A 22,878-nucleotide genomic window follows, 5' to 3' on the forward strand; every position below is an offset into this window, starting at 1 on the left:
AATTTGGTCCAATTTACCATGCCCATGAATTTTCCCACTCATTTGAGTCATTTTTCATGGAAAAAACAAGGTTTCATGAATGGTCAAAATTTTCACCAAAATGACATACCGCGGGGTCTACGTTTTTTTCTGATTTGGGTCAAAAATTGAAAAGTGCTTTTTGTCACATTTCTGAGCAAAATTTGGTCCAATTTACCATGCCCATGCATTTTCCCACTCATTTGAGTCATTTTTCATGAAAAAAACAAGTTTTCATGAATGGTCAAAATTTTCACCAAAATGACATACCGCGGGTCTACGTTTTTTTCTGATGTGGGTCAAAAATTGAAAAGTGCTTTTTTCACATTTCTGAGCAAAATTTGGTCCAATTTTCCATGATCATGCATTTTCCCACTCGTTTGAGTCATTTTTCATGGAAAAAACAAGGTTTCATGAATGGTCAAAATTTTCACCAAAATGACATACCGCGGGTCTACGTTTTTTACTGATTTGGGTCAAAAATTGAAAAGTGCTTTTTTCACATTTCTGAGCAAAATTTGGTCCAATTTACCATGCCCATGCATTTTCCCACTCATTTGAGTCATTTTTCATGGAAAAAACAAGGTTTCATGAATGGTCAAAATTTTCACCAAAATGACATACCGCGGGTCTACGTTTTTTTCTGATTTGTGTCAAAAATTTAAAAGAGCTTTTTTCACATTTCTGAGCAAAATTTGGTCCAATTTACCATGCCCATGCATTTTCCCACTCGTTTGAGTCATTTTTCATGGAAAAAACAAGGTTTCATGAATGGTCAAAATTTTCACCAAAATGACATACCGCGGGGTCTACGTTTTTTTCTGATTTGGGTCAAAAATTGAAAAGTGCTTTTTTTTCACATTTCTGAGCAAAATTTGTCCCAATTTACCATGCCCGTGCATTTTCCCACTCATTTGAGTCATTTTTCATGGAAAAAACAAGGTTTCATGAATGGTCAAAATTTTCACCAAAATGACATACCGCGGGTCTACGTTTTTTTCTGATTTGGGTCAAAAATTGAAAAGTGCTTTTTTCACATTTCTGAGCAAAATTTGGTCCAATTTACCATGCCCATGCATTTTCCCACTCATTTGAGTCATTTTTCATGAAAAAAAACAAGTTTTCATGAATGGTCAAAATTTTTGCCAAAATGACATACCGCGGGTCTACGTTTTTTTCTGATTTGGGTCAAAAATTTAAAAGTGCCTTTTGACACATTTCTGAGCAAAATTTGTCCCAATTTACCATGCCCATGCATTTTCCCACTCATTTGAGTCATTTTTCATGGAAAAATCAAGGTTTCATGAATGGTCAAAATTTTCACCAAAATGACATAAGGTCTACGTTTTTTTCTGATTTGGGTCAAAAATTTAAAAGTGCTTTTTTCACATTTCTGAGCAAAATTTGGTCCAATTTACCATGCCCATGCATTTTCCCACTCATTTGAGTCATTTTTCATGGAAAAAACAAGGTTTCATGAATGGTCAAAATTTTCACCAAAATGACATACCGCGGGGTCTACGTTTTTTTCTGATTTGGGTCAAAAATTGAAAAGTGCTTTTTGTCACATTTCTGAGCAAAATTTTGTCCAATTTACCATGCCCATGCATTTTCCCACTCATTTGAGTCATTTTTCATGAAAAAAACAAGTTTTCATGAATGGTCAAAATTTTCACCAAAATGACATACCGCGGGTCTACGTTTTTTTCTGATGTGGGTCAAAAATTGAAAAGTGCTTTTTTCACATTTCTGAGCAAAATTTGGTCCAATTTTCCATGATCATGCATTTTCCCACTCGTTTGAGTCATTTTTCATGGAAAAAACAAGGTTTCATGAATGGTCAAAATTTTCACCAAAATGACATACCGCGGGTCTACGTTTTTTACTGATTTGGGTCAAAAATTGAAAAGTGCTTTTTTCACATTTCTGAGCAAAATTTGGTCCAATTTACCATGCCCATGCATTTTCCCACTCATTTGAGTCATTTTTCATGGAAAAAACAAGGTTTCATGAATGGTCAAAATTTTCACCAAAATGACATACCGCGGGGTCTACGTTTTTTTCTGATTTCGGTCAAAAATTGAAAAGTGCTTTTTGTCACATTTCTGAGCAAAATTTGGTCCAATTTACCATGCCCATGCATTTTCCCACTCATTTGAGTCATTTTTCATGAAAAAAACAAGTTTTCATGAATGGTCAAAATTTTCACCAAAATGACATACCGCGGGTCTACGTTTTTTTCTGATGTGGGTCAAAAATTGAAAAGTGCTTTTTTCACATTTCTGAGCAAAATTTGGTCCAATTTTCCATGATCATGCATTTTCCCACTCGTTTGAGTCATTTTTCATGGAAAAAACAAGGTTTCATGAATGGTCAAAATTTTCACCAAAATGACATACCGCGGGTCTACGTTTTTTACTGATTTGGGTCAAAAATTGAAAAGTGCTTTTTTCACATTTCTGAGCAAAATTTGGTCCAATTTACCATGCCCATGCATTTTCCCACTCATTTGAGTCATTTTTCATGGAAAAAACAAGGTTTCATGAATGGTCAAAATTTTCACCAAAATGACATACCGCGGGTCTACGTTTTTTTCTGATTTGGGTCAAAAATTGAAAAGTGCTTTTTTCACATTTCTGAGCAAAATTTGGTCCAATTTACCATGCCCATGAATTTTCCCACTCATTTGAGTCATTTTTCATGGAAAAAACAAGGTTTCATGAATGGTCAAAATTTTCACCAAAATGACATACAGCGGGGTCTACGTTTTTTTCTGATTTGGGTCAAAAATTGAAAAGTGCTTTTTGTCACATTTCTGAGCAAAATTTGGTCCAATTTACCATGCCCATGCATTTTCCCACTCATTTGAGTCATTTTTCATGAAAAAAACAAGTTTTCATGAATGGTCAAAATTTTCACCAAAATGACATACCGCGGGTCTACGTTTTTTTCTGATGTGGGTCAAAAATTGAAAAGTGCTTTTTTCACATTTCTGAGCAAAATTTGGTCCAATTTTCCATGATCATGCATTTTCCCACTCGTTTGAGTCATTTTTCATGGAAAAAACAAGGTTTCATGAATGGTCAAAATTTTCACCAAAATGACATACCGCGGGTCTACGTTTTTTACTGATTTGGGTCAAAAATTGAAAAGTGCTTTTTTCACATTTCTGAGCAAAATTTGGTCCAATTTACCATGCCCATGCATTTTCCCACTCATTTGAGTCATTTTTCATGGAAAAAACAAGGTTTCATGAATGGTCAAAATTTTCACCAAAATGACATACCGCGGGTCTACGTTTTTTTCTGATTTGTGTCAAAAATTTAAAAGAACTTTTTTCACATTTCTGAGCAAAATTTGGTCCAATTTACCATGCCCATGCATTTTCCCGCTCGTTTGAGTCATTTTTCATGGAAAAAACAAGGTTTCATGAATGGTCAAAATTTTCACCAAAATGACATACCGCGGGTCTACGTTTTTTTCTGATTTGGGTCAAAAATTGAAAAGTGCTTTTTTCACATTTCTGAGCAAAATTTGGTCCAATTTACCATGCCCATGCATTTTCCCACTCATTTGAGTCATTTTTCATGGAAAAAACAAGGTTTCATGAATGGTAAAAATTTTCACCAAAATGACATACCGCGGGTCTACGTTTTTTACTGATTTGGGTCAAAAATTGAAAAGTGCTTTTTTCACATTTCTGAGCAAAATTTGGTCCAATTTACCATGCCCATGCATTTTCCCACTCATTTGAGTCATTTTTCATGGAAAAAACAAGGTTTCATGAATGGTCAAAATTTTCACCAAAATGACATACCGCGGGTCTACGTTTTTTTCTGATTTGTGTCAAAAATTTAAAAGAGCTTTTTTCACATTTCTGAGCAAAATTTGGTGCAATTTACCATGCCCATGCATTTTCCCACTCGTTTGAGTCATTTTTCATGGAAAAAACAAGGTTTCATGAATGGTCAAAATTTTCACCAAAATGACATACCGCGGGTCTACGTTTTTTTCTGATTTGGGTCAAAAATTTAAAAGTGCTTTTTTCACATTTCTGAGCAAAATTTGGTCCAATTTACCATGCCCATGAATTTTCCCACTCATTTGAGTCATTTTTCATGGAAAAAACAAGGTTTCATGAATGGTCAAAATTTTCACCAAAATGACATACCGCGGGGTCTACGTTTTTTTCTGATTTGGGTCAAAAATTGAAAAGTGCTTTTTGTCACATTTCTGAGCAAAATTTGGTCCAATTTACCATGCCCATGCATTTTCCCACTCATTTGAGTCATTTTTCATGAAAAAAACAAGTTTTCATGAATGGTCAAAATTTTCACCAAAATGACATACCGCGGGTCTACGTTTTTTTCTGATGTGGGTCAAAAATTGAAAAGTGCTTTTTTCACATTTCTGAGCAAAATTTGGTCCAATTTTCCATGATCATGCATTTTCCCACTCGTTTGAGTCATTTTTCATGGAAAAAACAAGGTTTCATGAATGGTCAAAATTTTCACCAAAATGACATACCGCGGGTCTACGTTTTTTACTGATTTGGGTCAAAAATTGAAAAGTGCTTTTTTCACATTTCTGAGCAAAATTTGGTCCAATTTACCATGCCCATGCATTTTCCCACTCATTTGAGTCATTTTTCATGGAAAAAACAAGGTTTCATGAATGGTCAAAATTTTCACCAAAATGACATACCGCGGGTCTACGTTTTTTTCTGATTTGGGTCAAAAATTGAAAAGTGCTTTTTTCACATTTCTGAGCAAAATTTGGTCCAATTTACCATGCCCATGCATTTTCCCACTCATTTGAGTCATTTTTCATGGAAAAAACAAGGTTTCATGAATGGTCAAAATTTTCACCAAAATGACATACCGCGGGTCTACGTTTTTTTCTGATTTGTGTCAAAAATTTAAAAGAGCTTTTTTCACATTTCTGAGCAAAATTTGGTCCAATTTACCATGCCCATGCATTTTCCCACTCGTTTGAGTCATTTTTCATGGAAAAAACAAGGTTTCATGAATGGTCAAAATTTTCACCAAAATGACATACCGCGGGGTCTACGTTTTTTTCTGATTTGGGTCAAAAATTGAAAAGTGCTTTTTTTTCACATTTCTGAGCAAAATTTGTCCCAATTTACCATGCCCGTGCATTTTCCCACTCATTTGAGTCATTTTTCATGGAAAAAACAAGGTTTCATGAATGGTCAAAATTTTCACCAAAATGACATACCGCGGGTCTACGTTTTTTTCTGATTTGGGTCAAAAATTGAAAAGTGCTTTTTTCACATTTCTGAGCAAAATTTGGTCCAATTTACCATGCCCATGCATTTTCCCACTCATTTGAGTCATTTTTCATGAAAAAAAACAAGTTTTCATGAATGGTCAAAATTTTTGCCAAAATGACATACCGCGGGTCTACGTTTTTTTCTGATTTGGGTCAAAAATTTAAAAGTGCCTTTTGACACATTTCTGAGCAAAATTTGTCCCAATTTACCATGCCCATGCATTTTCCCACTCATTTGAGTCATTTTTCATGGAAAAATCAAGGTTTCATGAATGGTCAAAATTTTCACCAAAATGACATAAGGTCTACGTTTTTTTCTGATTTGGGTCAAAAATTTAAAAGTGCTTTTTTCACATTTCTGAGCAAAATTTGGTCCAATTTACCATGCCCATGCATTTTCCCACTCATTTGAGTCATTTTTCATGGAAAAAACAAGGTTTCATGAATGGTCAAAATTTTCACCAAAATGACATACCGCGGGGTCTACGTTTTTTTCTGATTTGGGTCAAAAATTGAAAAGTGCTTTTTGTCACATTTCTGAGCAAAATTTTGTCCAATTTACCATGCCCATGCATTTTCCCACTCATTTGAGTCATTTTTCATGAAAAAAACAAGTTTTCATGAATGGTCAAAATTTTCACCAAAATGACATACCGCGGGTCTACGTTTTTTTCTGATGTGGGTCAAAAATTGAAAAGTGCTTTTTTCACATTTCTGAGCAAAATTTGGTCCAATTTTCCATGATCATGCATTTTCCCACTCGTTTGAGTCATTTTTCATGGAAAAAACAAGGTTTCATGAATGGTCAAAATTTTCACCAAAATGACATACCGCGGGTCTACGTTTTTTACTGATTTGGGTCAAAAATTGAAAAGTGCTTTTTTCACATTTCTGAGCAAAATTTGGTCCAATTTACCATGCCCATGCATTTTCCCACTCATTTGAGTCATTTTTCATGGAAAAAACAAGGTTTCATGAATGGTCAAAATTTTCACCAAAATGACATACCGCGGGGTCTACGTTTTTTTCTGATTTGGGTCAAAAATTGAAAAGTGCTTTTTGTCACATTTCTGAGCAAAATTTGGTCCAATTTACCATGCCCATGCATTTTCCCACTCATTTGAGTCATTTTTCATGAAAAAAACAAGTTTTCATGAATGGTCAAAATTTTCACCAAAATGACATACCGCGGGTCTACGTTTTTTTCTGATGTGGGTCAAAAATTGAAAAGTGCTTTTTTCACATTTCTGAGCAAAATTTGGTCCAATTTTCCATGATCATGCATTTTCCCACTCGTTTGAGTCATTTTTCATGGAAAAAACAAGGTTTCATGAATGGTCAAAATTTTCACCAAAATGACATACCGCGGGTCTACGTTTTTTACTGATTTGGGTCAAAAATTGAAAAGTGCTTTTTTCACATTTCTGAGCAAAATTTGGTCCAATTTACCATGCCCATGCATTTTCCCACTCATTTGAGTCATTTTTCATGGAAAAAACAAGGTTTCATGAATGGTCAAAATTTTCACCAAAATGACATACCGCGGGTCTACGTTTTTTTCTGATTTGGGTCAAAAATTGAAAAGTGCTTTTTTCACATTTCTGAGCAAAATTTGGTCCAATTTACCATGCCCATGCATTTTCCCACTCATTTGAGTCATTTTTCATGGAAAAAACAAGGTTTCATGAATGGTCAAAATTTTCACCAAAATGACATACCGCGGGTCTACGTTTTTTTCTGATTTGTGTCAAAAATTTAAAAGAGCTTTTTTCACATTTCTGAGCAAAATTTGGTCCAATTTACCATGCCCATGCATTTTCCCACTCGTTTGAGTCATTTTTCATGGAAAAAACAAGGTTTCATGAATGGTCAAAATTTTCACCAAAATGACATACCGCGGGTCTACGTTTTTTTCTGATTTGGGTCAAAAATTGAAAAGTGCTTTTTTTTCACATTTCTGGGCAAAATTTGTCCCAATTTACCATGCCCGTGCATTTTCCCACTCATTTGAGTCATTTTTCATGGAAAAAACAAGGTTTCATGAATGGTCAAAATTTTCACCAAAATGACATACCGCGGGTCTACGTTTTTTTCTGATTTGGGTCAAAAATTGAAAAGTGCTTTTTTCACATTTCTGAGCAAAATTTGGTCCAATTTACCATGCCCATGCATTTTCCCACTCATTTGAGTCATTTTTCATGAAAAAAACAAGTTTTCATGAATGGTCAAAATTTTTGCCAAAATGACATACCGCGGGTCTACGTTTTTTTCTGATTTGGGTCAAAAATTTAAAAGTGCCTTTTGACACATTTCTGAGCAAATTTTGTCCCAATTTACCATGCCCATGCATTTTCCCACTCATTTGAGTCATTTTTCATGGAAAAATCAAGGTTTCATGAATGGTCAAAATTTTCACCAAAATGACATAAGGTCTACGTTTTTTTCTGATTTGGGTCAAAAATTTAAAAGTGCTTTTTTCACATTTCTGAGCAAAATTTGGTCCAATTTACCATGCCCATGCATTTTCCCACTCACTTGAGTCATTTTTCATGGAAAAAACAAGGTTTCATGAATGGTCAAAATTTTCACCAAAATGACATACCGCGGGGTCTACGTTTTTTTCTGATTTGGGTCAAAAATTGAAAAGTGCTTTTTGTCACATTTCTGAGCAAAATTTGGTCCAATTTACCATGCCCATGCATTTTCCCACTCATTTGAGTCATTTTTCATGAAAAAAACAAGTTTTCATGAATGGTCAAAATTTTCACCAAAATGACATACCGCGGGTCTACGTTTTTTTCTGATGTGGGTCAAAAATTGAAAAGTGCTTTTTTCACATTTCTGAGCAAAATTTGGTCCAATTTTCCATGATCATGCATTTTCCCACTCGTTTGAGTCATTTTTCATGGAAAAAACAAGGTTTCATGAATGGTCAAAATTTTCACCAAAATGACATACCGCGGGTCTACGTTTTTTACTGATTTGGGTCAAAAATTTAAAAGTGCTTTTTTCACATTTCTGAGCAAAATTTGGTCCAATTTACCATGCCCATGCATTTTCCCACTCATTTGAGTCATTTTTCATGGAAAAAAACAAGGTTTCATGAATGGTCAAAATTTTCACCAAAATGACATACCGCGGGTCTACGTTTTTTTCTGATTTGTGTCAAAAATTTAAAAGTGCTTTTTTCACATTTCTGAGCAAAATTTGGTCCAATTTACCATGCCCATGCATTTTCCCACTCGTTTGAGTCATTTTTCATGGAAAAAACAAGGTTTCATGAATGGTCAAAATTTTCACCAAAATGACATACCGCGGGTCTACGTTTTTTTCTGATTTGGGTCAAAAATTGAAAAGTGCTTTTTTTTCACATTTCTGAGCAAAATTTGGTCCAATTTACCATGCCCATGCATTTTCCCACTCATTTGAGTCATTTTTCATGGAAAAAACAAGGTTTCATGAATGGTCAAAATTTTCACCAAAATGACATACCGCGGGTCTACGTTTTTTTCTGATTTGTGTCAAAAATTTAAAAGTGCTTTTTTCACATTTCTGAGCAAAATTTGGTCCAATTTACCATGCCCATGCATTTTCCCACTCGTTTCAGTCATTTTTCATGGAAAAAACAAGGTTTCATGAATGGTCAAAATTTTCACCAAAATGACATACCGCGGGTCTACGTTTTTTACTGATTTGGGTCAAAAATTGAAAAGTGCCTTTTGTCACATTTCTGAGCAAAATTTGTCCCAATTTACCATGCCCGTGCATTTTCCCACTCGATTGAGTCATTTTTCATGGAAAAAACAGTGTTTCATGAATGGTCAAAATTTTCACCAAAATGACATACCGCGGGTCTACGTTTTTTTCTGATTTGGGTCAAAAATTGAAAAGTGCTTTTTTCACATTTCTGAGCAAAATTTGGTCCAATTTACCATGCCCATGCATTTTCCCACTCATTTGAGTCATTTTTCATGGAAAAAACAAGGTTTCATGAATGGTCAAAATTTTCACCAAAATGATATACCGCGGGTCTACGTTTTTTTTTTATTTGGGTCAAAAATTGAAAAGTGCTTTTTTTTCACATTTCTGAGCAAAATTTGTCCCAATTTACCATGCCCATGCATTTTCCCACTCATTTGAGTCATTTTTCATGGAAAAAACAAGTTTTAATGAATGGTGAAAATTTTGTACTGTCAGCTAGCCCCCTGACAGTTTTTAGTAGTGCCGGCATACTGTCAGGAAGCTCCCTGACAGTTTTTAAAACTGCCAGCGTACTGTCAGGAAGCCCCCTGTCAGTTTTTAGTACTGCCGGGTACGTGCCTGGCACTGCCGGGTCGATGAAAAAGTGGCTGGCGTAGCAAGCCCCCTGACAGTTTTTAGTAGTGCCGGCGTACTTTCAGGAAGCTACCTGACAGTTTTTAAAACTGCCGGCGTACTGTCAGCAGGCTCCCTGACAGTTTTTGAAACTGCCGGCTTACTGTCAGCAAGCTCCCTGACAGTTTTTAATACTGCCGGCGTACTGTCAGCTAGTCCCCTGACAGTTATTAATAGTGCCAGCGTACTGTCAGGAAGCTCCCTGACAGTTTTTAATACTGCCGGCGTACTGTCAGCTAGTCCCCTGACAGTTTTTAGTAGTGCCGGCATACTGTCAGGAAGCTACCTGACAGTTTTTAAAACTGCCGGCATACTGTCAGCAAGCCCCCTGACAGTTTTTAGTAGTGCCGGCGTACTGTCAGGAAGCTACCTGACAGTTTTTAAAACTGCCGGCATACTGTCAGCTAGCCCCCTGACAGTTTTTAGTAGTGCCGGCGTACTTTCAGGAAGCTCTCTGACAGTTTTTAATACTGCCGGCGTACTGTCAGCTAGCCCCCTGACAGTTTTTAGTAGTGCCGGCGTACTGTCAGGAAGCTCCCTGACAGTTTTTAATACTGCCGGCGTACTGTCAGCAAGCCCCCTGACAGTTTTTAAAACTGCCGGCGTACTGTCAGGAAGCCCCCTGTCAGTTTTTAGTACTGCCGGGTACGTGCCTGGCACTGCCGGGTCGATGAAAAAGTGGCTGGCGGGTGACGTCACGCAGACCCACCACTGCCGCCCGTCTCCCGGCAGGCAAAGATCCAACCCCAACTGTTTGGACGTTTAACTATGACCACAACTTGGAGGACAATATGCAGTTAAACATTTGATCTTCGGACTAGGTAACTTTTTTTGGACGTTATGGTGACAGGTGCAGGAAATTGACATTATTAAAGAATACATATCATTTTTTATTTATAATATATCAACATCATTGTTATAAATATTGTTAATCAGTATGAATATAGACTATTTGATTAAGCGTCATTTATTAATAATTATTTATTATTAATTATTTAGTAGATTATATTTTTGTATCTATTTAATTAATTAACGAATTTAGGTATTTATGTATGTATTTTTCTATTTGAAAATGCAATCTGTGCGGAAAATTGTTAGGTTGATTTTAACCAGTCAACACCACTCTGATTTGCTGAGACCGCACTGATCACAACCATAGACTGTATATAAGTATAGACAGCACGACAGGGGTTGAAAAGTGAAGCCACAACGTCTCTGGTTTCAGTACAGCTTTTAACCCTAAAGCCTATTTCCATTCAACTGAATGAAAGATGACGGAATTTTTATCTAAAATTACACATCCAGGATTTTTTTGGAAAGTTGATTTCTGTACATTCTGCAAGCCCCACTCATTTCTCTCCATCAGTTCATTAGTATTCATACTGTAGATCCATGCGGTTCTTGACTCACTTTCCAACTCGCGTTTTAGGTTTCCAAACCAAAGATTTATTTCTTTACAAAATAATACACAAGAAAACTGAACAAAAAACGATTAAAATGCTTATAAACAGAAAACTAGGTACTTATATTCATGTTCCTAATTCCTAAATCCTAAAACTGCGGTCAGAAAAGGTGAGGCTCCTTTGGCTTTTTACTGCTTGTCTTGTTTTTTTCTCCTGCCCAAAAAACACTGTAATTATCCGAATCTAACCTGCTACAGGTGCCTAGTGGTAACACACATTTCTAATGCCGTTACTGTTATACTAATACTGTCCCTTACACATACTTCGTTCTTCTCCATAATTTTAGTATTTACATTACGTTTAGCCTTAGGTACTTAACGATAGTTAACTAGGTTAGCCAACTCAGGTTAGCTAAGTAAAGTAACTAAACTTGTTTGGTGAAAATTACGTGGAGTGGGCGGGGCCATGTGACTGCACAAACCCCGCCCACTCCACGTAATTTTCACCAAACAAGTTTAGTTACTTTACTTAGCTAACCTGAGTTGGCTAACCTAGTTAACCCCTCCCACCTCTGTCACGCCAGTTCTGGCTCCAATTTGCCTCTACTGCCTCTGCAAGCGCAGGCAAGATGGCAGCTTCCATTTCGGCCATATTTTGGCTTTAAAACGCCTTAATGAGAGTAAATGGGGACCGTCCAGACCATACTTTTATACAGTCTATAATCACAACCCAAACTCCACAACGCGCCAAGCAGCACATTTTTAGTTGCTGCGGAAGCACAGCTCATTTAGGCTCAGCTCAGCTCACCTCAGGACTTGTTGTGCTACTAAGATATAAGGTAAGTTCGACCAGGTCCTTTATTTTATGATCATGTATGTGTTTGTAGTGTCTTACACCACCTGCACGTGCTGGCCTTGCCTCTCTTTCTAGGTAGTTAGCTAACGTTAGTTGTCTAAGGATAGCTAAACATTGCCATAGTTTAAATGTAATATGAATTGCATTTGAAAATGAGCAGATTTTTGAAACTTGTCTTATGAATAAGCTAATTTGAAATAGTTTTGTTTGTGGGAAAAACCTAGATAAAATAGCTTCATGACGAAGTGTGAGAAAATTAAAACAGCACAATATTTTCCCTCAGGTGTAAGCTTAGTGTTGTTAGCTTAGCATTAGCTCAGTGTTCGTGTGAAGAATAAAGTTAACGTTATATGTAAATTTCATATAAATAAGCCAACTTGTTGTTGAAATTGTTTTGTTAAAATACTGCACATATTTCTGGTCAGGTGTTAAAAGTGTATCCCCGCATTATATTAGCATTAGAAGTAACGTTAAGTAACTTACATGTAAATATTATGTAAATACGCCAATTTTAAATAGTTTGTTGTTGGAAAAATTCAATAAAAAAGCCTAGCGATTAAAAAAAAACCTTGCAAGATTAAAAGTGCACATATTTCTCGTCTAGAGTTCAATGAATGTGTATTCCCACCATTAGCTTAGCATCAGCATGAAGAATGTAAATATTATATAACGTTAAATAAGCCAACTTTAAATAGTTTGCTATTGGAAAAACTTAATTAAAATAGCCTAGGGGTGAGACAAGGTCTGGAAAGATTAAAACAGCGGAATATTTCCAGTCCATAGTTAACTGTGTTTTTGTAAAAGTGTATGGCTCCCCCCGCTGCAAAAAGCCTGCAGTGTGTGGAGCGGTAGAGCTTAGATCGGGCCCAAAAATCCAGCCCGACCCGGCCCAAATCCATGCACTTTCTGCCCGAGCCAGACCCGACCTGAGCCATAAACTGTCATTCTGAACCCGAGCCATTTTTTAGTAATTAGAGCGTTAAAATTGAGCTATTTAAAACATTTTCGGGCTGTTTGAATTAGCGAAATCTGTTAAGAATTATGTTAAATAACCTTGCGACGCTGAAGAAGCATAGACCTATTATTATTTCTTTTTTTTTTATTCGCTTCTTTCTTTCTTTATTCCTTGTCTGTTGTACAGGCAGTGTGAGGTTGGTGGATGGTGGCAGTCGCTGTGCTGGGAGAGTGGAGGTTCTTCATAGAGGGCAGTGGGGAACAGTGTGTGGTGATGACTGGGATATGAGTGATGCTGCAGTGGTGTGTAGAGAGCTGGGCTGTGGAGAAGCTGTAGATGCACTGGGCAAATCTCATTTTGGATCAGGATCAGGACCAATCTGGATGGATGATGTGGACTGTAGTGGATCAGAGTCTAGACTGAAGAACTGTAGATCACCAGTATGGGGTAAACATGACTGCAATGAAACCCACAATTCTGGAGTCATCTGTTCAGGCAAGCTACACTATGTTCATATAATATGTGCACTGTATTGAATAGTTACATTGTGTGTCTGTGCTGTCTGATTTTCATTTATTAAATCCTGTTGTTATCTCATTGTTTATGCTCTTGTGATATTTTAGGAGCCAGGCTGGTTTTAGGTTGTCGCTGCTCTGGGAGAGTGGAGGTTCTTCATGGAGAGAGCTGGGCCACAGTGTGTGATGCTGACTTTAACCAGCAGGATGCAGAGGTTGTGTGTCGAGAGCTGGGCTGTGGTTCTCCTGTGAAGGTTCTGGGAGCAGCTGCGTTTGGTAGAGGGGAGGGTCAGGTGTGGTCAGAGGTGCTTCAGTGTAGAGGAAACAAATCTCAGACTCACTTCTGTCCAAAATCATCTTCACTCAAACACAACTGCTCCCATGATAATGATGTGGGACTGGTGTGTGCAGGTAAGAACTGCATTCAGCACAATGAGCCTGTGACTTCATCTATTCCTACTTAGACAGCCCTCTGTCTCAGTAGCTCAGCCCTGTGCTCCATTACCTGTTTGCCATTAAGACCTGGTGAAATTAAATATTTGTGACTTATTATATTGTTTGTTTGGGGTGAGGGTGTTATGTTTGTGCAGCATTACTGTTCTGGCATTTGTTTTTTAGTGGATAATAGTGTAATAAAGTGTAGGGGATCTGTGTTTGTCTAGAATACCTTGCAGTGTGAGTTTAAAAACATTAAAAACACAGCTAGCAGAAACGTCCTGATGGATAGCACTAATTATAAACACAATAGACTTTGGACAAATGTAATGAGTTTCTCTAGTCTAACAGACACAAGAGACTGTTGTTTTGGAGATAATTTGTGGATTTTTGGAGCTGCAGTAACACATTATACAAAATGGCTACAGCAACATGTATCCATGTGAATCACATGTAATATTCTGGGTTGGAGTGGAACAGACTTAGAATACTTGTACTGGCAGCACATAGTTTAAAAGCAAGAATGGTGAATTAAGTATGTGTCTACTGTTCTGTTCCTCCAGTCCATTAAGCAGGTAACAAGACTGGTGGAGGTCATATAGTGTCTGGAAAATAACTGCTCACAGGATTGCCAACAAATTAAAAGTCTATGTGTATCTTTCTTTTTTATTTTTGTTATTTTGAAACTGTAAAGGGAAAAAATATTAAAAATGCTAAATAGACGTGTCCACTTCAATGTTATGTGTTCTAAACATTAGGTCATTTTTATTTCCTTCTGTAGTCACAATAATATACATTTTGATTAGGGGTGTCCTATGCTGGAGTTATCTGTTCAGGTAAAACGCTGTAAACAGGGACTGTACATTATCTGCCATGTAGGCAAAGTGTACAGCACATATGATTTTTCTTTTTAACCCACCCTAAATCCTTGTTGATTGCCAAGGTAAATTGGTATGTTTAAACTGAGCAATCACCAAACTGTGCTGTACACTGGAATTCTCAACCAACAATTAATTTACTGATTTTTTTTTTTACTGATTTCATAATTTTGCTGATCCATATTAATTTGTTTAATGTAATTCATAGCTTTACTGAACTTATTTTGAATCCTTATACTCTCTTTAGTTTTTTCCAATGCATTTATGAATCATTCATTGTGCAATATTTAGCATCATCATGCTTAATCATTTATCATTACTGATAAATAAGCTTTCTTTTTTTCATGGTAATTTTTAGGAGTCCTGCTGGTTAATGGCTCTCGCTGCTCTGGAAGAGTGGAGGTTCTTCATGGTGAGAGCTGGTTCACAGTGTGTGATGCTGACTTTAACCAGCAGGATGCAGAGGTTGTGTGTCGAGAGCTGGGCTGTGGTTCTCCTGTGGAGATTCTGGGAGCAGCTGCTTTTGGTAGAGGGGAGGGTCCGGTGTGGTCAGAGGAGCTTCAGTGTAGAGGAAACGAATCACAGATTCACTTCTGTCCAAAATCATCTTTACTCAAACACAACTGCTCCCATGATAATGATGTGGGACTGGTGTGTTCTGGTAAGAGCTGCATGTTTGTGATTAATGTCATTAAGATTAGCTCAATGTTTATGTAAACTTTTTGTAATTCTGTCAAAAATGCAAATGTCTTGCTATTATTTCAGTTTTCAGCCACAATTCTACTTTACATCATTAATAGTGGTGAAAATACATGTTTTTTTCCATTCTTTCTCAATGTCTTGGTCTGTCTTACTCTCTGTTGTACAGGCAGTGTGAGGTTGGTAGATGGTGACAGTCGCTGTGCTGGGAGAGTGGAGGTTCTTTATAGAGGACAGTGGGGATCAGTGTGTGGTAATAACTGGGATATGAGAGATGCTGCAGTGGTGTGTAGAGAGCTGGGCTGTGGAGAAGCTGTAGATACATATCATGAGTCTTACTTTGGATCAGCATCAGGACCAATCTGGATGGATAATGTGCACTGCAGTGGCTCTGAGTCTACACTGAGGAACTGTGAATCAGCAGGATGGGGTAAACATAACTGTGATCATTCTAAAGATGCTGGAGTCATCTGTTCAGGTAAATTGTATCAGTAAATTATTTTATGTTCCCTTCTGTTAACTAGGAACAGGAAACTGTTCATAATATATCATACATGTAAAACAAAGTCTTGTAAGTGGTGGGAAAGGACCCATTTTAGAGGCTTAGGGTCCAGTTAAGCGTAGTAGTACTGTTTGTAAGGAAACAGATAGCGTTCATTTAGTCAACTTTTCCACTGAAGGTTAAATGCCATATCTCTTTTGACCATTCTTGCTGTGTTAATGTCAGAGATTCAATGACATGGAAAGACATCTTCATGTTGAAGCAGTGACTCACATATGTTTAAATTCAGCTTTATGTTCACAATTTTTAGGAGTCCGGGTGGTTGGTGGTTCTCACTGTTCTGGGAGAGTGGAGGTTCTTCATGGAGAGAGCTGGGTCACAGTGTGTGATGCTGACTTTAACCAGCAGGATGCAGAGGTTGTGTGTCGAGAGCTGGGCTGTGGTTCTCCTGTGGAGGTTCTGGGAGCAGCTGCTTTTGGTAGAGGGGAGGGTCAGGTGTGGTCAGAGAAGCTTCAGTGTAGAGGAACTGAATCTCAGATTCACTTCTGTCCAAAATCATCTTCACTCAAACACAACTGCTCCCATGATAATGATGTGGGACTGGTGTGTGCAGGTAAGTGTTTTTCAAAAAAATGTTTCCCATTTTTACTCTTACTAGTTCATAATTCGGTAAATTTTTCTTGTTCTTATTTTCTCTTACACAGACAGTGTGAGGTTGGCGGATGGTGGCAGTCGCTGTGCTGGAAGAGCAGAGGTTTTTCACAGAGGACAGTGGGGAACAATTTGTGGTGCTGGTGCAAATTTCATAGCGGGTTTTGTCATGTGTAAAGAGTTGGGCTGTGGAGAGCCGTTTAGGACTGATGCAGCTGTTCCAGGATCTGCACCGATCTGGATGAGTCATGTGAAGTGTACTGGATCAGAGTCTACACTGAAACACTGTGGATCATTAGGGTGGGGAACACAGCTGTAATCATAATATGGATATTGAGCTTACCTGTTCAGGTATGTTTTAATTAGACAAAAACTGTAATACGTACGTATTACATGTATTACATTTGTGAACTTTCTGAGAATGTTTCGACACATCATAGACAAAATCAAATCAGAGATCATATGATGGAATGTCACTGTTTTGTATACCTATTCCGTATTAAATATTCTATTACATAGTAAATTCTGACAGTTACAGCTAATGTGAGAAGCAGCGATGTTTTTTTTTAACATTTGCTTTGACTTTTATTTAATTGCTGAAAATATTAACCCAAGAAATTGTCTAGTCAGTTTCATTTTGTTTGATAAAATTTAATTTAATAAAAAAGGGTCTGCAGTACTGATTTGCTAGAGCACAACATTTGTTTTCAAAATTATAACCTGAATGAAACAAAATGCATTAGTCCTTTCCACTTCCAGACAACTTCTCAAACACTTTATGTGCCAAAACAAAACCAGTCAACACACTGTAATTAGAAACAGTGTCATTTCCAGCTTAACAATTTAGTGCTGGACGATATGACAAAACTTATGTCACAATATATTAATTTTAGTCGATGTGTTATCGTTTTGATATAAATGTGTACAGCTCAACTGAACAACTTCCTGATGTGTACATTATCACACACTGAGATTGCCAGACTATGGTATTCTATACCACTCTGCTGTTTCGCTTAAAAAAAATCAGTCAGTAAAGATGCTGTAAATACTGTACATATCTTAAAAAAAATGTTATAAATTGATGCTCCTTTATTCGTATGCAAATTACAAAAAATATAAATGAAGGTCACACATGCCAGATATTCTAGGCTACTCTAAAATAGTTAACATTTTTACATTTATTATTACAATAACAGCTTAAATGCTTTGCTGTGTAATAATAAAATATACCAGCCCTGCTTAAAATGATTAAAAATAATATGCAAATATGGACAGAATTAAGATATCAAATATGGACAGAATTTAGATATTTAATTATATTTTGACCAACAAAAAAAGTCAGAATAAAAAAAAAAAAATTATTGTTTTTCTATAAATCTTTTGTTATGATTTTCAAAATGGCGGATTAGCCACTATGGCTATTTGGCGATGCCAACTGTTTTCCTAGCTAAATTAATCTGTATTATTAACATGGATGAATTGGATAGATTATGTGGTTTGATATGATCTGTGAACTGGGATCTAGCGTCGGAGGTCAGAGGGCACAAAGTAGGGTAATTAATGAGCAGTATTTTTGTTATTTGTGTTCATTTTTTTTATTCATTAATGAAGAGGTTGTGTGTCGAGAGCTGGGCTGTGGTTCTCCTGTGGAGGTTCTGGGAGCAGCTGCTTTTGGTAAAGGGAAGGGTCAGGTGTGGTCAGAGGAGCTTCAGTGTAGAGGAGATGAATCTGAGATTACTCTCTGTCCAATAACCTCTTCACACAAATACAACTGCTCTCATGGTAATGATGTGGGACTTGTATGTTCTGGTACAGTATAATATGTGATATTATCGTCTAACATTTCTTTATATAATATACAGTATAGGAGAGAACTTGCGCTTTTACGAGTCTCTTGGTTGTAAATTCAGGTCATACTCAGGCTCGGCTGATGAACGGCTCAGACTCTTGTTCTGGTCGAGTGGAGCTCCAGTACCTCAGTGAGTGGGGTACAGTGTGTGATGTAAGCTGGGATATGAGAGCTTCCAGTGTCCTCTGTGCTCAGCTGAAGTGTGGGAGTGCTGTGGCTGTGTTGGGGTCAGACTGGTTTGGGGAGGGGAGTGGCCGGATCTGGGCGGATGTGTTTGATTGTCAGGGAAACGAAACACACCTGTTAAAGTGTCCCATTTCATCATGGAGTCGAACTGCATGCTCTCATAAACAGGATGTTGGACTCATCTGCAGTGGTGAGCTTTTAAGAATCTTAAACATTCTTATCAATGGGCTGTAAAGTGATTTTAGGAGGAAGTGCCCTTATAATGTTCTTATATATATATTTTTTTTTACTTCACTTCAATTAATTTACTAATGTATCTCAGTTTTGAACATGTATATACATTTCCATAGACAATTTTGATTCTGAAAATCAATTTCTAATTTTGCTCCATATATAGCTCAGCTAATGCAGCAGTACCTGTAAAAAAACAATGTGTTTAATTTCTAAATCTGATTTATTTCAAGTGCTGTAAAAACAATCTTATTAAGCCTGTAAAATCTAAAATATATTTGTGGTACTTTCAGGTTCTTCTCTGGCGTCTCATGAGGGTGTAGTGAGATTGACTGGAGGGATGGAGTGTGAGGGCGAGGTAGAGGTGTTCTTCAGGCAGGACTGGAGGAGAGTTCTGCTGGACTCCTGGAGTGAGTCTGAGGCCTCTGTGGTCTGCAGACAGCTGGGCTATGGTTCTGTACTCAACATCTCCAGCTCCTCTTCATCCAGTCCTGAACACAGCTACATGTGTGTGACGGGTTTCAACTGCTCTGGGAGTGAAGCTCATCTGAGGAACTGCAGCAGCTCACAAGCAGTTAACTGCAGCTCCACAGTACAGCTCTACATCACCTGCTCTGGTACATTTAATTCAAATTATTTGGAGTTGTAGTGAATAATGCCTGTTGTTAGGGGGAAATTGTTTTATTTTGTTTTATTGTAAGGGTTATTATAATTATTATGAATCTGAAATGAACCAATCATCATGTGACTACGGGTGAACTAAGAAATCATACTTTGAACTGGTTTCTCTTAATTTTAGGCTACAGCTTCATCAGGCTGGTTGGTTCTGGGGGAGACTGTGCTGGAAGGCTGGAGGTTTTCCACAGTGGATCATGGGGGACAGTGAGTGATGAATTGTGGGATATTGAGGATGCGCAGGTGGTCTGCAGACAGCTGCAGTGTGGAGTCGCCCTCAGTGCTCCAGTACCAGTACCAGCCCGGTTTGGATCTGGAACTGGACCCATATGGCTGAATGAGGTGGAGTGTGAGGGGAACGAGGCGTCTCTGTGGAACTGCAGATATCAGCTGTGTGGAGAGGATGAATGTGGACACAAGGATGATGTAGGAGTCGTCTGCTCAGGTACAGTGTGCTGATTGCTGGTGTTCTTACAACACTTCACCTGTCAGACCTCTACATTTTCTCTTCAGTGCTGAAAGTGAGACTTAGTTAAACTGTTAAAATAAGACTTGTTAAACCAATCTAAAGTTGTTGCCATGTGGGTCAGCCAGACCTCTTCCTGTACCTTTTTTTTTCTTGTTTTTTTGAATGTGTCAGAATGTATCTAAAGGGCAAACTAAATTGTTTCAAATTGATCTGTATTTTGGTGTCTTTTTTAGGTATTATGATAAAAGTGCAGTTTACTACAAAGTCAGCAGTAGAGTGCAGTAACACATTCTCTTCTAACTTTACTACAGACTAAGACTTAATTTATTCTTATTTTTGCGCCAATTTCCAAAGCTTTCTTTAAAACAAATATATTCAGTTTTTTTTTTTTTTTTTTTTTAACAATATACACTTTTTTGGGGTCCTTTTCTGTTTAAAGGCCCTGGCACTGCTAACTTTTGTACCATTTGAGCACACTGGATTTTGCACCATTTCAGGTTATTAACTGGGCTGGAGAGCTTAAATGGCAAAAAATGGGGGTGTTCTAAAACTTTTAACTAATAGTGTAGATTCATTAAGTTTGTTTTAAACTACATGAAAACTCCAGGGTCTAACATAAAGCATTTTCTCTCATCAGAGTATAAAGAGATCAGACTGACTGAGGGCTGTGAGGGGAATCTGGAGGTGTTCTATAATGGAACCTGGGGGAATGTGTGTAACAATGGGATGGATCTGTCGGGAGCTGAACTGTGGAAGATTTAAGACTGAGAGAGCTACCAAAGCACGAGTGGAATCAGCTCCTAACTGGCTGGATGATGTAAAATGTAGGAAACATGACTCTACTCTGTTTCACTGTCCATCTTCATCCTGGAGTCAGAACAATTGTGATAGAAGCAGTGAGGTGACTCACATTACCTGCTCCGGTATGTTGTTTTTCTTTGTAGTAGATGAGCATGAGTAAAACAGTTTTTCATGGAAAGTTGTGTTGAAAGAAAGTGTTGTGGTGACCGGATCACCCTCACTTTGCCTCATCCTCTTTCCCTGTGTAAGTGTATACAACCTGAGTAAATATAAAATAATTTTTAAATAATCATTTTATTTATTAAGGGAAAAAAATATCCAAACACCCCCTAAAAAATAAAATGTGATTAATTACACTTTTTGGATAGATGAGTATTCAGTTTCACTTAACTCAACCAGGCCTGATTACTGCCAGACCTGTAGAATCAAGAAATTCTTTAAATTCCTTTATTCCTGATCATTTAAAATGAGCTTTTTTTTATGTTTACTCGGGTTATCTTTGTCTGATGTTAAAGTTTTTTTTAATAATCAGAAAAATATCAGTATATCTGTAGGGGGCAAATACTTCTTCATGGCAATGTATGTGTGCAGGATTGCTTGAGATTTTTTGGGACTACAAGCTACACCTTGCTGTGCTTTTTACACTCATCTGGTCATGCTGGGAACACATTTTAATAAAAAGTGTAAAGTGTATCAGAAAAAATTTACATTTGTGAGTGAAATAATAAGATATTTTACATTGAATTACATTACATTTGGCAGATGCTTTTGTCCAAAGTGACTTACAATAATGGTGTACATTTACTAATAGGAGCCTGTTCTGTCCGAAAATCGCACTGAAAAATTGTTTTTGTCATTGCTGGAATAGTTCGGTGGGGTTAGAGAAAAAGAGCAGTCTGGTGCAGCTTGAAGTTTCCTGTGCGCCCTGTTAGAATGCCTGGTGTTATTTGAAAATCAGCACAACCAGACTGACTTTTAATTCTGTGCGTTGGTGTGAAATGAGGGGGTTTGCCGCTCAATTGAAACTCTCAATTGTTATTGCTGAGATCATTATTTTAGTAATGAGTTTAGTAGTATTGATTTGATTTTTGTAGTATTTATAGCATGTGTCTCCATTTCTAGGAGAGAAGAAACAGCTTGCATTTGAAAACCTTCAAAAATTCTTCTTATTTCCAAACCAGGGTCAGTGCTCAAGTACGAATATTTGACTACCACTCCATTCACTACTTGAATAAGTATACATATTAATCAGATTTGTTCGTGCCTACATTCTAACTTGTTTTGTCAAATAATTCTAAACTTCCCTTTTCATCAGTTGATCTTTGATTTGAGTGAAAGCTGATTAAATAAAAACACTAATGCAGTTTGCTGTAGTTTTGTTATAAAAATGTAATATTATTCATGTGTCTGTTCATGTGTGATGTAGATTACATGCCTATTAGGTTGAGAGGAGGAGAGGAAATCTGTTCTGGGAGGTTGGAGGTGTATCATAATGCTGAGTGGGGGTCTATATGTGCTGATCTGTGGGACATCAGGGATGCTCAGGTGATCTGCAGGCAGCTGGGTTGTGGGCCGGCGCTGAGTGCTAATAGAAGAGCTGTTGATGGTTCTGGTGGAGGAACTATCTGGAGTGAAGTGTAGAGGGAATGAGATTCACCTGTGGGACTGTCCTCATTCCCTGAAGATCCACACTGGCTGCTCCCAGAGTGCTGGAGTCACCTGTGCAGGTGTGCGAGAACATTTTTTAATCTAGTATTAACTTCTCTTAAGATAACTATGGTTATGTTAAGCAGTGTACTCTGTATTTCAGTCAGGTTCAATATTATTATTATTGTGCTCCTCTGACCTGTAAAAGGGAGAATAGCATTTATATTATGGCTGATTTAGGCTCACAACACTGATAAATACACTAAGTAACATTGGCAGACAATAATGCAACAATATTTTTGAAAATACCTACAATATTACCATATCAGCCATATACTTCTTTTGTTTCAAAGACAATAAACACAAAAACAATAAATACCATTTCTTAAATAATGCTGCTCTAATCTCTTTCTCCTTCTGTAACCTCTTTTTCTTGACCATTT

At 37.3% G+C, this 22,878-nt stretch overlaps 1 protein-coding gene, 1 long non-coding RNA gene and 1 pseudogene across 3 annotated transcripts; all 3 read left to right on the forward strand.

Moving 5' to 3' along the window:
* LOC125799136 (deleted in malignant brain tumors 1 protein-like) overlaps nucleotides 1-22,878 on the forward strand; it is a 1,283,434-nt pseudogene that overhangs the window by 1,244,810 nt on the left and 15,746 nt on the right.
* Nucleotides 11,689-18,507, forward strand: LOC125799147 (deleted in malignant brain tumors 1 protein-like). 2 transcript variants are annotated; one of them, XM_049475195.1, is made up of 7 exons: nucleotides 11,689-11,925; nucleotides 13,084-13,392; nucleotides 13,521-13,823; nucleotides 15,084-15,386; nucleotides 15,594-15,902; nucleotides 16,237-16,421; nucleotides 18,269-18,507. In XM_049475195.1, exons 2-7 carry the CDS (start codon nucleotides 13,182-13,184, stop codon nucleotides 18,395-18,397), a joined length of 1,440 nt encoding a protein of 479 aa, XP_049331152.1. In that variant the 5' UTR covers nucleotides 11,689-11,925; nucleotides 13,084-13,181; the 3' UTR covers nucleotides 18,398-18,507. The 2 variants fall into 2 exon arrangements, with proteins under 2 accessions (XP_049331152.1, XP_049331151.1); XM_049475194.1 differs by lacking the exon at nucleotides 18,269-18,507 and adding an exon at nucleotides 16,631-18,045 and having other exon boundaries at nucleotides 16,237-16,539.
* Nucleotides 20,879-22,412, forward strand: LOC125799165 (uncharacterized). The gene is made up of 3 exons (XR_007438002.1): nucleotides 20,879-20,910; nucleotides 21,911-21,982; nucleotides 22,215-22,412. It is a non-coding gene; the product is annotated as an uncharacterized LOC125799165 (long non-coding RNA).

This window comes from Astyanax mexicanus, chromosome 2 (genome assembly GCF_023375975.1).
Source record: "Astyanax mexicanus isolate ESR-SI-001 chromosome 2, AstMex3_surface, whole genome shotgun sequence".
Taxonomy (NCBI): Eukaryota; Metazoa; Chordata; class Actinopteri; order Characiformes; family Acestrorhamphidae; genus Astyanax; species Astyanax mexicanus.